This window comes from Equus caballus, chromosome 1, assembly GCF_041296265.1.
Source record: "Equus caballus isolate H_3958 breed thoroughbred chromosome 1, TB-T2T, whole genome shotgun sequence".
Lineage (NCBI taxonomy): Eukaryota > Metazoa > Chordata > Mammalia > Perissodactyla > Equidae > Equus > Equus caballus.
In genome coordinates, this window is record NC_091684.1 from 92,132,248 (window position 1) to 92,148,550 (window position 16,303).

Below are 16,303 nucleotides of genomic sequence, written 5' to 3' on the forward strand. Positions count from 1 at the left end.
TTGGAGAGGATGTAGAGAAAATGGAAACTTATAAATTGCTGATGAAACGTAAAATGGTACAGCCACTTTTGAAAACAAACCGGCATTTCCTCAAAATGATCAACATAGAGTTACCATATGATCCAGCAATTCCAGTCCTAGTTATCTCCCCAAGAGAAATGAATACATACGTCTACACAAAAATGTATGCATGAATGTTCATAATAGCCCAAAAGTGGAAACAACTCAAATTTCCATCATCTGATGAATGGATAAACACAATGTGGTACATTCATAAAATGGAATACTATTCAGCAACAAAAGAAATAAAGTACTGATACATTCCACAATATGGATGAATCTTGAAAATATTATGCTATGTGATAGAAGCCCGTCACAAAAGATCACCTATTGTATGATTCCATTCATATGAAATGTCCAGAACAGGTAAATCTATAAACACAGAAAGTAGATTAGTGTTTGCCCTGGCTGGAAAGATGAGGAGGTAACGAGGTGACAAAAATATACTAAAACTGATTGTAGCGATGGTCTTGCAACCATCTGAATATTACTAAACACCATTGAACTGTACACTTCAAATGAGTGAATTGTATGGTATGCTAATTACATCTCAGTGAAGCTGTATAAAGGAAGGAAGGAAAGAAGGAAGGTAGAAAAGGAAGCAAGCATTGATGGTCTTTAAGTAAGGCAGTGAGATGATCCTATCCATGTTACAGGGAAACAATTCTGATTAGAGAATCGGAGCGGGAGGGGGCAGTCAGACTAGAGGCAAAGGGCTTAGGTGGGAAGCTGTTGTGACAATCCATACAGGAGATGCTGAAAGCCTGAACCAGCACAGAGACAGTGAGGACAAGACGTAGAGATGTTCTGGAAACTATCCCATGATAGCAAAGTTTCTGTAAAGCAAACATTTCATTTTCTGCATGAGTATAAATTACTACAGTCCTTGGGAAAGTAGCTTAACAACGTGTTACAAAGGTCTCAAAATGTTCATATACTTTGGCCTATTCTTAAGTCCTTATCTTAAGAAAAACTTTTTTAAATGTTTTAAGCACAAGATACATACTATATAGCATTATTTATGAAGGAAAGCAATCTAAATACCCAATACTAGTGGACTGATTAAGGAAATGGTGGTATATCCATGTAATTGAATATTACACAGTCGTTAAAATATATAAAAAGTGAAATTACATAGGAAAATATGTCATAATATTAAGAAAAACAGAAATTTGACATGAAATTGCACATACAATGCACTCTTAATGGTGTAAAAATGTCTGATGTGAAGAATTTTCACTAATTGCTTTTTCTGCTTGTTGTTATGAATTTTGTTTCTGTACCAAACTTTTCTATATTTTCAACATTTTCTACAATGATAGGTCACTACTTTTGTCAAAAGAAATATATTGTATTTTGTTTTTTAAAGAAAAATAATAGCCATTTTATTCTTAAAGGACAAACGCACAGCCATCCTTCACACCTCCTCCAGGGTTTCCTGGAGTACTATCTTGCCTGGTAGGGGTCACGTTCCACTTTTGTGCTGTCTTCATCCATCTCATCTCAACTATGCCTTTCATGTCCTACAATTTGATTCCCCAAGAACCCCTTTGCTGTCTGTCTTTTGATGAATAAAGCCAGTCCCACTGAAATCTGCCCTCCCCTCCACCCATAGAGGTGGAATGACAGGTACCCCTCTCTGCCCAGAGTGGTGGTCCTGCCAGGCACAGGAAGCAGCAGGATTTGCCATGAGGTAGAGCCCAGGCTCACAGAAATGGTGAGCCTACCTTTGGCCTGTCTCTGCCCATGCCTAAAAATGAGTGTACAAAGCAGGTGACTTGACATACCCACCACCTCAAATGGAAGGAACCTATTTTTCAATTTTAGCTCATTTCATGACTGAATGACCACCACAGTCTGAGCCAGTTCTGAAGTTGGGGGTCGGGAGGGTGATGGTGGGAATGAGGGTGTGGGGGAGGTGTAGGCGAACACAGAAGACTTTTGAGGTCAGGTCGCGGCAGTGGATAGCTGACCACCGGCGGGAAGCTTCCCTCTGGCTCACGCTTTCCACTAACATCCCTTCCAGGCCTCTGCCCACCGCCAGTTAGCACGCCTCCAATTACTCCGCCGGGCAGCCTGTTCCCCAGGTACCGGCTCTAACCCCTGGAACCTTCTTGCTGTGGAGTCCATCTTCTTCCCTAGGACTTCCAGCCATTGGTCCACTCCCATGAGCCATCTCCAAACAAGCCTGACTCCTTTCCCACCACGCACCCACCTCCTGGCCCCCGAGTTTCTTCAGCCCCTCGCCTCCCAAGAGCGCTGACCTGCTCCAAACAACCTCTAAGTGGCCACACGTGGGTTTTCTTGTCCTGGCCTCCCTCTCTCTGGCTGCCCTGCCTCCCATTATACACTAACAATCTCGCGGCCTGAGCATGGCAGGCATCTGACTCACCTCGGTGCCCGCCTGCACCCGGCCCAGAGTGACATTCAACCAAGCCTGTGTAAGAAGTCAATGCTGACAAAAGTCTCTGCGTTGCAGATTCCACCCTCAGTATCAGCTGGCCTCCTCCAGGAAGCCTTCCTGACTCACCAGGTGGGTTCCTCTTCCCGCGGTAGACTCCCAGAGCATCGCTGCTCTAAGTAGCCACAGCGGGAGTAGTTGCCGGGGTCGTGCGGCCTCACCTCACACTGAGAATTTGGTGAGAGCAGGGACTATGTCTCGTTTCCTAGCGTTCCCGGGAGCCCAACCCCAGAGCCATACAAGAGCCTGGCACCGAGGGATACCGAGGCAGGAAAGATTGGTGAAGAGTGGTAACAATGAATGAGAGACCAAGCGAATGAATGGATGGATAGATGGATGAGGGGACGGGACGGCAGCTTAGGCTGCCCGGGTCCCCTGACTGCTGAAACAGACACCAAGCCGAGGAGGTGAGACGCAGGAATGGGTGACATCTACGTGTCCGAGGCGGGTCCCATCCGGTCAGAGCTGCAGGAGGGCGGGGCGGGGGCGGGGCTGGGGGGGTAGGAGGGGGGCCTGGGCCGGGGGTGGGGGCGGGGCCAGGCCCGGGGCCAGGGCGGGGCCTGGCCGTGGGCGGGGCCGGGGAGGGGCGGGGCGGGGCTGGGGGCCGGAGGCGGGGTCCGGGCCCTGGCGGTGGGAGGAAGAAGCAGCCGGGTCGGCTAGGCGCGGACGCGAGGGGACAGGCGCGGAAGCTTCGGACGCTCGCTGCGCCCACGGCTCGTGGCGCTCGCTTCCCGCCACCATGCCCTCCTACACCGTCACCGTGGCCACCGGCAGCCAGTGGTTCGCTGGCACCGACGACTACATCTACCTCAGCCTCGTGGGCTCCGCGGGCTGCAGCGAGAAGCACCTGCTGGACAAGCCCTTCTACAACGACTTCGAGCGTGGCGCGGTGAGTGCGCGCGGCCGGGGCGGGCTGGGGGCGCCCGGGACCCGGCGGGCGGCAGAGGCCCAGCGCGGGGAGAGCCTTCCATCCCCTCTGGGCGGCCGGGATCGGGTTGGGGCGCGTCCCGAACCCCGTCAGGGCGGCTGGGACCCCAGGTCGGGGGCGAGGCGCTTCCAGGGTGAGGTCTGCAGGGGGCTGCGCTTCTCCCCTGGGAGCAGAAGGTGTAAAGCTTGCTCTCATTTCACAGATGGGGACCCGAGGCTCTGAGAGGCCCCTTAACTGGGCGAGTGCTGCGGGCAGCATTACTCGTGCCCCCTTTCCGCGGGTCGTCAGGGTGGAGGGGTGTGCTCACGGAGCTTGCGGGTCCTTGCTCTGCTGTGAAGCACAGGTGGCACCTCGGAGCAGCTGCGAGCTGTGGGGAAAATGCGCAGGTCTGGGGGCCTGCGTTCCCTCTCGGCCTGATCCCTAGCCCACTCTGTTCCCTCTCTGGGCCCCAGTTTTGCCAAATGTAAAATGGAAGGGATGGCTTCAGGCCGGCCCAGGAGTCCTGGGTGAGCCCAAGCCCAGCTGGTGGCCCAGAGTGGCGCTAGCCCATGTCTTCTCACCTGGGGAGCTCACATTCTCAGGACAGAGGGATTTAGAAGGAAGGACCAAGCGAACCCAAACAAGGAGAAGCCTTTTGCAGACCTGGAGGTTGTCACTGGCTCCCAGCAGAGTGCACACTAGGGTACACTTCCACCCGAGGTGTGAGGCTCAGTGAAGGAGGAAGAGGGAAACGGGCTTCCCCCTCCCTCCTCACTAGAGACCCGGGAGCTGTGGGAGTTCAGGGAGCAAAGGGAGCTGGTGTGTGTGACACCTCTAGTCTGTGGTGCCGGGTGCTATGTGAGGCTGTGCACAGGTGGCCTCATTTAGAAGCGGGTTCCTGATGCTGACCTGGGCGTGAATTCCAGCCTGATGGCTTTCTCTATGAACATGGCAGGTCCTCACCAAGCACTCAGTGATGTGCCCAGCCCAGTGGCAAGCACATAGGAGGAGCATTAGATGACTATTGTGATAACCCCAAGACGCTGCAGGTGCCCAGGGAATATCTGTTCCCTTCCACCACCTCCAGCCCCTGACCTGGACCAAAAAGATTTAGACTTCGCAAAGCTGTCACCACTTAGTTGGTTATGAGGTGGAAGCATATGAAATTGCTCATAGCTGACTTTGACAAAGAAAAGTGGCAATTTTCTTGTGGTTCAACCAAATACGTCTTGGATAAAATTCATGAAGTATGTTTTAGGTCTGCAGAGCCTAAAGTAAGTAAATAATAGTCCACTCCTTTTCGGAATTCCAAACTCAAAGCGGGCTTGATCCCTACCCAGGAGCCTCAGAACTTCCCTCTAAGCTGGCCTGGCACTTAGCAAAATTCAGCATATTAACCTGGCCTGAGCGCCTTTCTCTTCAAGGGGGTCAGGTGTTGAGTATAAGAATCTATTGTTTGATTTCCCCAATCAGGGAACTGGCCCTAAGGACAGTGGTGCGAAGGCCTAATGAGTCTTCTGCTGGGGATGACACCCGCTGCCATTCCTGAAGCACCTTCACTTATTCCCATTATTTCATGGATTCCGCCAACACTCGGGGAGGAGGAAAGGGTACAGACTACTTCCCTTTTATAAGTGACCACCGTGGGCCCCGTTCTCCACACACCACACAGGCTGGGCTCACACTGGGCAGCACAAGGCACCCCACGTGTGGCTTCTCCCCGGAGAAGACAGAGTGGTGTGGCCCTAACAGGTCGTTGGAGGAGGGGTGAGGCCCTGCTCTGTTCATTATTCCCTCCCTCTATTCTGGCTTCGCCACCCTGAGAATTCATTCAAATGACACTGTGATTAAACACCTCAGTGAGAGTCCCAGAAACAAATTTCAGGAGCGATTTGCATGTCACATTTCCATTGAGGTGAGAGAGGGCAGGTCAGGGGGGGCTGCTGCACTGCAGAGGAGTCAGCCGGCTCCCACAGGCTCTTTGAAAAAACCAGCTTTTGAGAAAGTTCCTGTTGATGCAAAGTTACTCCACACTTTGTCTTGCACATCTCAGAGCTACTTCCTCATGGTCCAGCCAGTGTCCCTTTAAGGTCAGTCTGTCCCTTAGAGGAAATACTTGGTAAGAAAGTACGGCTGTTTCATTTGACACTCATGCACCACATAATGTTTCGGTCAAAGAGCTTTATACACAGTGGTCCCACAAGATTACTACCATAGAGCCTGGGTGTGTGGTAGGCTACACCATCTAAGTTTGTGTAAGTGCACTCTATGATGTTCGCACAATGACGAGATCGACTAATGACGCGTTTCTCAGAACCAGAACGTATCCCTGTTTAAGAGACGCATGACTGTACTCAGGAAAGTGCTACAGTCAATATGGTTAACACAGTAACCGTAACAACAATAAAGACTATTTCCAGGCAACCAATTCAGTCATTTCCAGGTCATTGGCAGATCAACACCCCCAGTTCTCCATGCACAATTCAGTCAAATAATGCACAAGACTGATTTTTTTCTCAATATGTTGGTCACAAATCCCTGATTATTCTCCTCAGCGTTCTTCACAGTGATTCAGGACCCCAGGACTGGGAATCCCAACCCCTCCAGGTGCGATTCTCCGGTAGATGGTCGCACCTTCACTGGCTCCCCTCGGTCTGCTGCAGAAAGCCCAGACTGTGGACTCGAACAGCCCAGAGTCCAGCCCAAGTCTAAGCGCATTTGACAAACTGACTTGTTTCTTTCACTCTGAATTTAAAGTAATTCCAGTTGGATCAGATGACTTTAACAGGTCTGAAGATTTCTGGGAAGTCCTACTTGGCCCATTTTCGTTCCATGACAACACTTTTAGGAAAGCTTAGGGCAATAGAGTGATGTTTAATATATTGTCCTTGAATATATTCAGTCAGTGTAAATGAGTCTTATAACTATATATACTTCTTAAATATATTCAGTGAATATTCTTATATTCATGAAGAATACATTCCAGAATACCTGCTTCTCGAGAATAAGAACATATTAATGAAGAATAAATATTTCCTTATCATCCTGAATCTCTGTCTCTATCCCCATCTTCCCTTTCTGTCTCATCTCTTCCCTACATTCTGCCTCCTCTTCCTCCTCCTCATCCTTCCTCTACTCCCTATTCCCACAATCCCCTAATACCCCATTTCTCTCTGCTTTTCTGCTCCACTTTCTCCCTACCTCTCTCTCTCCCAGTCTCCCCCAGCTCCTCCTCCTCTGCTGCCTCATTCCCCGGCTCTCTGTCCTGCACTTTCCCCTCTCTGCTCCTCAGTCTCCCTGACCACTGCCCCCTTTCTCCCTCTCTCTGCCCCTTGCTCTCCCCTGCTCGTCCTTGTAGTCTCCCCTCTCTCTTGTCTACCCCTTAATCTTCCTCTCTCTCTGCTCCACAGCCTCCTCCTCTTCCCTCCCACTCCCCATCAGCTCCCCTGCCCCAAGATGAGCATCCCAGGCAGGGCCACATCATGACTGTCCTTGCTCCAGCAGAGAGAGCCCTCTCCCTGTCCCAGCAGCAGCAGGGATCTGGGGCAGAGACCAATGAAACCTTTCTTAAAATGCTGATATAAAGATCAAATGAAAATTGACCAGCTAACACTTTGCTGAAATACTCAAAAGCCTTAAAACCATATATCCAATATAGAATTGAGAGCAACAAGCGAAATCAGCAAACTGGCCCTTCCATGAAATGAGGCTGATGAATTGCATGTTTCCCTGCCTCCATGTCTTTCTCCAGCATCTGACCACTGCACCTGATACCTCTGCCCCAAGGAACTCCATGCTCCAGCCTCTGCCTTCTGTGTGCGAATTCCACACCGGAGGGAATTGCTCTAAGTTCCCTACATCTGAAATGCCCCGCCCACCTCTTCTCCTTCCCACTCACCTCACCTCTGAAATCTTACCAGCTCATATGAGCTGCCTCACATGCCGTCTCTTATGAAACTTTTCCATGTCCTTCCACCCCACCCCATGTAGCCTCTTCATACTCAATCAAGAGGCTGAACCAGGGCTCAAAGCCGGGTCATCTAGCTTCCAGTCCAGGGCTTTTCCCACAATGAGGCCGCGGGGAACAGGGGCAGCAGCCGGGGCTGGGCCATTACACAGGTGTGGATTCTAATCTTGGGACCACCAGTTACTCATAGCACAGTAACTGCCTGACCTCTCTGGGCCTCAGTTTCTCTCTGTAAAATGGGATAATCTCCCACTCAGCCATGCATATGTACTGTATTTATTGTGGGCCTGTTATGGGCCATTCACTGTTAATATTGTTCACCTTACAGAGTAGACATGAGAAGTCAATGTGTCACAGCAAATAGATGACAAACACAGCATGTGCCCAGCATACTGACCCACAGAGAGGAGGGAAGGAGGTCATCACAGCTTGTAACTCTGTGTACTTTCCTAAGGCCTGACATTGCTGTTTAATGTACATGACCCTAAGATCTTCCTGGAGGCCTTTCTCTATCCTCTGTGACTCTCCAGTAGTGGCTTTCTTGGATGCCTGAGCCGCAGTCACCAGACTTTGTCCCTGAGACTACCTGAATTGGGTTGGACCGAACTCCTTGGAGCCTGGTTCACCTCCTGTAGTACCCGGCCTGAAGCCAAGGTCAGCCAGAGACAAGCCACACTGCAGGCCTGTCCCTCTCTCCTTGCCGAAGACACTGTCAGATGGCATATTGAGTCCCTGTAAGTCTGTCCAGTCTGTTCATCCCGGGTGAAACTCCAGGGCCCTCTACCAAGCACCTGCAAGGGTGGGTTGAGAAGGGGGACCTAGAGGGTCCCATTCTCCTGTGACTGCATCACAGGTGTGCTGAAGGGGGACCCCACTGTCCCATTCCCTCAGAGAAGCTGCTTTATCTCTCCCTTGTTGGTCACCACCCACAGCTGCACGTCTGACCCTCTCTCTGAGAATCCCCCAGTCCTGGTGAGGCTCCCTTAGCATCATGCCCCTTCTCTTTGTATTCTAAGGTGCTGGGCTCCTTCCTCCCATAAGAGTGCCCACCTCAGATGCTCATGGTGCCTGTTACTTTAGAATGACTGTCCTCTTCCCCATCACCCCAGCCTTCCTGGCATCCACCCCCAGACACCTTCAGCCCCCTCCAGCCCCTGGAACCACAAGAAAACCACTTCCCCTGGAGCAGCCTCTCCCAGCCCCAGCCCCAGCCTCACCACACTCTGACTTCCTTTTGCTCAGACTGCCCTGCCAACACCAAGAATGCCCCTCCCCTACCCCCATTCTCACTCTGGCCTCAGAGCCCCTTCTCCAACCCCACAGCAATTCCCTCCAGGTTTTGAGCCAAGAGGTTTGAGCTCATGAACTCAGTTTCTTTCTCCCACATCTACTTCTGGCTACTCAATTGGGCAGGTGTAGTCAAGGATGGACTGCAGTGTGGGGACCCAGGCTAGCTCATGGCTGCTCGCAGGCTGTATGGAGCCTGACGCCCTATGACCCCCAGGAGTCAGGGAGGGAGGACCATGTGGTTCTGATAGACACAGCAGCTGATGGCCTCTGCCCTTGGAAAAAGCAGCCCACTCAGACATCATGTCATTTGGATCTCTCAGTGGTCCTGCGAGCCAGGCATTATTTATCCTTGGTAGGTGAAGAAACAGAGCCTCAGGGAATGGAGCAATTTGCTGAGGCCCATGGTCAGTCACTCTGGTGCTGGGATGTGAATTCAGGGCCCCCTGAGGCTGGCAGTGCTGTCTTGACACTGGGCTCAGCTTGTCCTCTGCCCCTCACTGCCCTCCCCTGATGCTCCTGGGTGGGAATCTCTGCCTTGGCCCCACAGAGAGCTGAGGTCTCTGTAGATCCCCAAGGCAGGCGGGGCCCAGAGTGGGGTGGACCCTGCAGATAGCCAGTCCTGGGCCACCCAGTCCCCACTCTGCTTCTCCAGATGGACATTGGGCCTCTTGCCCCATCAGAGCCTTCCTGCCCTGGCCCCCTGATGCCTCAGATCCGGGGTCTCCCTTCTCTCCCTGCCCCCTAGAAGCCACCCAACAGGAGCTGCATCCTTCCTTCCCTCCCCCTCCTCCCCGCTCCTCAGGTTGCTTGCCCCTCCCTGGGACTCCTCTCCCAACTCTGCGTCCCTGGGCCTGCCGGCTTCTCCCCAAGGGTCAGCACAATACAGAGGTCCCATAGGCCCTGGGGATCAGTACTCTCAGGCCTCCCCAGGCCTCCTTTCACTGCTCTCCTGCACGACAGACTATGGGGCAGGAGGGGGTTTCATCCTGCAGGATGGGGCATTCGGCAGGACAGATGAGCTTGTGCACCTGTTAGGGACTTGGAAATGTCATCCCAGCACACAGGACTGGCTCCTCAGAGTCTGTTTCTAACTGGGGACCCAGGCCCAGACCACAGGGCACGGGGAGGGGGCTTCCGCTTTCTAACCGCAGCGTCTGGCATCTTCGGCAACCACAACATGCGAGCTGCTCACTGTGCTCTGAGACAAGAGGTTTGCTGAAATATCCAACTTCCCATTCCTCTTGTGAAGTCCTCCCAGGGGTTCTTCTGGCAGGTTGGTGGGAGAGGGTTGGAAATAGGGACGCATGGGGTCATGTGCAGGATGACCACCCCTCCCCTCCATTTACTTCAGTATCATGCTGACAACTGGGTTCTGCTGGCAAGGAAGAAGTTCAAGGATTGGTGAAATCTGGCTTAGAAATTGCCTTGGGAAGGAATTGGATCCAGGGCTTCTCAAACCTGCTGGTCTTCAGAACGCCTAATGCAATGCTTGAGCCGTCGTCCTTCCTTGCCATTGAGAACTGCAGACACACAGACCATCCAGGAGCCACGGGGCAGCGAGAGTTGCCCAGCACTGCCACTGTGCCCGCCCGTCTTCTGGAGGAAGGAGCCTCGCAGCACAGGGTGCTGAGCAGCTCAGTCCCAGGGGCCTGAGGGGCAGCGCTGCACATGGCGTGGGGTAGCACCTTTCACCAGCAAGGCCAGCCTCCACCCATGGCCGTGCCCCAGACAGAGGGGGAACTGCTTGGTCTGAGTTCCTCGGCATCACTGCGGCTCAGTGAATTGCAGATGCCCCAGGAGGACTTGAATCCATGCAACTTCGCTTAGACCTGAGCCTCCCCATTTTCACTCAGTTATTCACGCCACTGAGAACGAGAGAGAGGTGGAGAGGCTGTACTGGAATTCCAGCTCTGCCACTGAATAGCTGAGATGGGACTTACTGAGACTCATTGTCTTTGTCTGTGACACGGGTCATAACCCGCCCCCTCCTCCCAGGGTTGTTGTGGGGACCCATTGCCATCTTCAGCACGCCCTTTGCAGGTTGTAAAGGGTCACCCCTGTGTGTGAGGGCCAGTTTTCCCCCCTGGCCTGTCAGGGTGGAAAGGCCAGCAGCCTCGCTGCCCTCCTTGTGAGTGGGGGCAGCGGAAGAGGACCCTCACTGCACAGCCCAGCAGAGGGGACTCCTGCCTGCAGTCTCTGCCTCCTCCAGCCTGAGGACGTGCAGACAGCAGAATGTCCCTGTCCAAGCAGGGCCAGCCCTTACTCACTAGACTTCCATCTCTGTCCCCCAGGGCACAGCACAGAGCCTTGCTAAATGAACTAAGGGGTGATACAAACGCTCGGAGGACCCCAATGGGCTGATTTGCCTTTTCTCCTTCTCAGGTTGATTCTTATGATGTGACAGTGGATGAAGAGCTGGGCGACATCCACCTGGTCAAAATCGAGAAGCGCAAGTACTGGCTGCATGACGACTGGTACCTCAAGTACATCACACTGAAGACGCCCTCCGGGGACTACGTGGAGTTCCCCTGCTACCGCTGGATCACGGGCGAGGGCGAGATCGTCCTGAGAGATGGCCGAGGTGAGCTGCTCAGGCCCCTTCCACTCCCTGGGCTTGCCAGGAACCGAGAGGGCTTGCTGACCACCTTCCTCAAAGAACTATCTTCACGGGAATAATGACAATGCTGTCATGGGTTGAGCACCTGCCCTATGCCTCGATGCACCTGCAGAAGGCATGACCTTCCTCAGGGTGCTCATGAGCCCCAGGCTCAGAGACTGGAGTGTGAGGCCCCAGGCACATGGCCAGCCATGTTGTCCCTCTGTGCTATGGTCCTTCAAGGGGAAGATTATGACCCCCTTTTTGTCAGATGGTAACTAGGGTCCCTAGTAACAAATACCCCTGGGACATACCCCTACATGGGCAGCTCTCCAGGTGTCAGGGAAGTGGCATCACTGGCCAGATTCACAGACACCCAGGCCCGGACTGCCCTCTGTGAGGTCACAGTAGAGCCTGGGCTCCAGGGCACCCCACACGGAGGGGCCATGGGCAGGCCTGACGTTCACAGTCACCAGTTGTTAAACCTGAAGTCCCACGTTTTGCTGAAAGAGAAAAGAACCTAAAATCTGCCCTCTTAAACAAGACCCTCAAATGTGCAGACGCCCATCTGGGCCTTCCTCAGGAGGCCAATCTTCATAAGAGACGCAGCTGGCCTGGTATGGAGGGGGAGAGAAGAGGCAGATGGCAGAGGTCAGCTGAGGCCGCTCTCCCTCTGAATGGCTCCTCCTTGCACACTAGCCTCTTCACATGCATGAGTCCAGTCCAGGTCGAGGTTCTGCCTTACTTCAAGTCATGGCCTTTCAGTTTGCTCACACTCTAATCCTGGAAGGATGTGTCTTTAGATGCCATGCGTCACTAGAATAACGAGGAAGAGAAGAGCTGCTTCTACCGGTGGCACCGTTGAACGCCTCCTAGTTGACATTGCATTCTCTGTCGCTTGTCCATCGTTCTTCACAGAAGTTCACTGGGGTCAGTAAAACAAGAGTATTACCTCCATTTTTTAACTGAGAAAACTGAGACCAAGGAGGAAAAAGTTCCTCTCTACCTGGTGTTTCTAAACTTTCAGGCCACGTCCCATTGTTTCTGACATGGAATTTAACTTAAGACACCAAATTCCAAGAATATTCCTGAACTAAATGATTGGGGCTAGGAGTTTTGTCCCCTGATCTCATGGCAGGAAAAAGATCACAAGATTCACTTTGTCTTTTGGTTGGCCAGAATGTGGAAGGCTGTAGACGGGGCACTTTTCCTTTTCCAGTGGTTGGAAAAACACTAGCTCCAAATCTCCCTCCTGCCCCTCTCACCCACCGTCTCAGTTGTGGAGTCCTTCTTCCCACAGACCCTGAATCTCTTTCCAGTAAAAAACGTATGGCACATTCAGATTGGGATATTTAGGAAGGTGTAGGCCAGTGTGCAGGGCCATTAGCACTGCTAGTCCTGGATGGGGAGAGAGAATGCCAGAACAATCCAGAGGGGTGTGTCCTGGAGACTGAGCTCCCTTGGGAGGAGCTGAGGCCCCCAGCAGAGATGCAGATAGTGGGGGAGACACTCAGAGAGCAGATGGGGAATCAGTGTCCTCTCTTCACTGTCGCCATGCCCCCCGTTCTCTGGTCAGGGTTCCCAGTGGCTGAACCCAACGTGAAGCCCATTGATGCAGTTCATTCCAGTTGAGGACAAGATCAGGGACCTTCAGGGACAGGACAAGGTGAAGGGTGGGTCTAGAGAGGGGCACATGAAGCTATCCAGCTTGTTCCACTTATCTATCACTATGTAACAATCTTAGTGGCTTTAAGCAGCCATTTTATTTTGCCCATGATTTTGTGGGAAAAGCTCAGCTGGGCAGTTCATCTGTGAGTCATAGGGCATCAGCTGGAGGCTGGGGCAGTTAGGGCTAGAGGATTCACTTCTAAGATGGTTCTTCTCTCACATGTCTAGTGCCTCAGAGCTCCTTGGTGTCTCTCCCTCCACATGACATCTCATTCTTTAGGGCTTCTCCATGGAGCTGAGGCTCCTCACAGCTTGGTGGTCTCAGGGTATTAGCACTTCTTATGTGGCAGCTGGTTTCCAAGAGCAAGTATTCCAGGCGACTGTGGAAGCTGCCAGTTTCCTCACACCTGAAAACTGTCACAGTGTAACTTCCACCGTATTCTATTGGTCCAAGCAATCACAGAGCCCACCTCGACTCAAGGGGGACTTAGATCCCCCCTCTCGATGGAAGGAATGTCAAAGAGCTTGTGGCCATCTTTAATTCACCACATGGCACAATAACCAGTCCTTTGGACAGCCTGGAAATGAGGGGGCCCAGCCTACAAGCGATTCAATCACTCGCCACATGATAACCTCTGAAATCTAATATTTCACCACTGCACCATGGGTGAACAGAAAAGTCCGAGGCTGTCACTGTGGTCCCAGAGATCCAGAGCATCTCTGTGAAGGGACAGCTTCATTAAGGCACAAGTATCAGTCTTTTGGAATCTGCCCCTGAGCTCTGCTGCAGTCAGTCCAGGCTTTGTCACCTGCCATGTTCCTGGAAGTCTGGCAGTCACTGGGGTAGAATGTTCCAACACCCTCAGGGCCAGGAGAAAAGGAGCTATATGCCTCTTGAAACTTGGCATGTTGCAATTCCGCATGTCTTGACTTATTCATACCACTGAAGCTGGAGAGATGCAACTCCTCAGAGCTAATGTGCCTGAGAAATAGGCCTGTTATTTGAGGTGGGTTAGAAATGATGCATGTCGAGTGCCTGCAACAGTGCCTCCTGTGGCCGATGATAACTGTTGTTACAGTTAATACCTTGCCTTCCGTGACCTCTGGCCTCCCCTGTTGGTTGGCTTTACGCAGAGGTGTCCCATTGATCTTTCTCTTTGGGCCCCAGTTCCAAGCCTGGGACTGGAGCTGCCTCGGGCAGAAGGTGCTGTGGGCCAGGGAGCTCCGAGTGTAGGCTGAAAACTGTTGGGAGCTGGTCTGCCATGCAGTCAGTACAGAGATTGAGAGCAGGCGTTTACAACCTTTCGGCACAACTTGCCAGAATAATCCCATGACTGGTGCATCTGATAATAAAAACAGGGCCTATATTTTGAATGTCTTCAGTTTGTTTTTCATTTTGATTTTCCAGTAGTTAATTTTAATCATATTTTACAAAAATATCAGTCTGTGATGGAATAGAAGTTTTAAAAACTGGGCCCTTCACCCCAGAGAGCTGGAAAAGCACTGTTCTGGGCCCCCTTTTCAGGCGATGCTCTGGAATCCTGCTGCTCAGATCTCTGTTGACTCTGTTCACTGCTTCCCTTTAAACAATAGCATGAAGGGTAATCGTGAACCAACCTCCCTGCTCTAAATGCCCTGAGAAGCACCACCCACCCTCAGCCACCTGCCCCACTCCTGGAATGAGAGATGAGACACCTCTACAGTCTGGGCCTAGAGGGAGGAAGAGGATGCTCGGGTCCATATGGTTCTAAGGATAAGAACGATGGCTGTTGTTCCCATTTACTGGGCACTTACTGAGTGCCCAGCACTGTGTGGGGTTCAGGACCCTAGAAATAGGCGTTATTATCTCCATTTTACTTGTGAGGAAGCTAAGGCAGCTTGCTCGAGGTGACACAGCCCAAGTCCACACCCAAACCCAGCTGTGTCTCTTCTAAAGCCCACACTGCAGGACACCACATGCTGTTTTAGAGTTCAGCCTGGTTCCCAGTCCTCTGTGCAGGCACCACAGGGAACTGGATAGTGTCAGCGTCTGTATGTTGGGTCGAAGTCACACGTTTCTCCAGGAAGCAACAACCAGTTGGACTTAGAAACATGAGTCCCTGCTGCTCTCTCAGGCAACACGGAAGCCTGCAGTCAGGTGCCATTTCTGCTCTGCATGAAAATTGCAGAGGGGAGAGGAGTGAACTACTCTGCAGTGGTTTAAAGAAATCCACCAAGGACCAGGAAGAGAGGAGGGGCAGCTCTGCTCCAGGGACCCCAGGATGGTTGGCAGAAGCAGTGTCCTGGAGGCCAGGTGGAAGGTTAGAGCCCCCACGTGGAAATCCACAGGCAGGCCAGAGATGGGCACACGGTGGGGCTGCCGGAGAGAGGCAGAGATTCATTGGCCCATGTCGGGAAAGCAGAATGAGAACCAAGCCTGACTCATGTGTCTGGAGAAGATTCTCAGGGCCTGAAGGTGCAGAGCCCTCAGGCTTGCTGAGTGAGCAGGCAGGAGGAGGTGGAACTGAATTTGTCTTTTATAAAGGGAGTGGCTAAGAGCATAGGATTTGAGTTTTGTGTTGAAAATCCACTTATTAGGTGTGTGACCTTGGGCAAAGTTCAAGGGCAAAGCTAATCAACCTGCCTAAGCCCCAGTTTCCTCAGTATAAAATGGGGGAGTGTGCTGAGGTTTAAATGAGATGATGCATGTGAAGTACAAGGTGTCTGAGGGAAACCTAAATATGGGGTGTTATTCTTCTTCCTGAGGCTCTTCTCACACTTGTCCTTTCCTCACAGCAAAGTTGGCCCGTGATGACCAAATTCACATCCTCAAACAGCACAGACGTAAAGAACTGGAAACGCGGCAAAAACAGTACCGGTGAGTTATGACATCAGACCAAATGGCCAGAGGGCCATGGTATGAAATAAACCCTGCCCTCAGCTTATGGCCCATCACTACTGAGAAGTGATGACCAAGGCCCCAGCTCCCTGTGGTGCTCCTCAGTCCCTGGCTCCACCTGAGCACCGCTCCAGGCACAGATGGTGAAGAGAGTTGTGGAGCAAACTTAGGATCAGCCATCTTTTCGTTTAGAAGGAATGGGGCAGTAAAAGCTTGGATTTATCGTAATGTTCTCCCACCTTCCATTGTAGGATTACCCCTCACTTTTTATGTCTTCCAATAATAATTTAGTTATAAAATTGATATATAATCTACAACAAAATTGACAAATCTTTAGCTAACAGACTAAGAAAAAGGAATGAGAGGACTCAAATTATTAAAATTAGAGATAAGAGAGGGAGCATCAATACCAAGTTCACAGAAATTAAAATGAATAGAAGGGTATACCGTGAACAACTGTATACCAACCAATTAGA

At 51.7% G+C, this 16,303-nt stretch overlaps 1 protein-coding gene across 1 annotated transcript in view; it reads left to right on the forward strand.

The window, feature by feature from the left end:
* Positions 1-3,115: 3,115 nt before the first annotated feature.
* ALOX5 (arachidonate 5-lipoxygenase) overlaps positions 3,116-16,303 on the forward strand; it is a 56,499-nt gene continuing 43,311 nt past the window's right edge. The window contains exons 1-3 of the mRNA XM_023647845.2: positions 3,116-3,410; positions 11,068-11,266; positions 15,725-15,806. Of these exons, the coding sequence (XP_023503613.1) occupies positions 3,261-3,410; positions 11,068-11,266; positions 15,725-15,806 (431 nt within the window). The 5' untranslated portion in view covers positions 3,116-3,260. The remainder of the gene's footprint in view (positions 3,411-11,067; positions 11,267-15,724; positions 15,807-16,303) is intronic.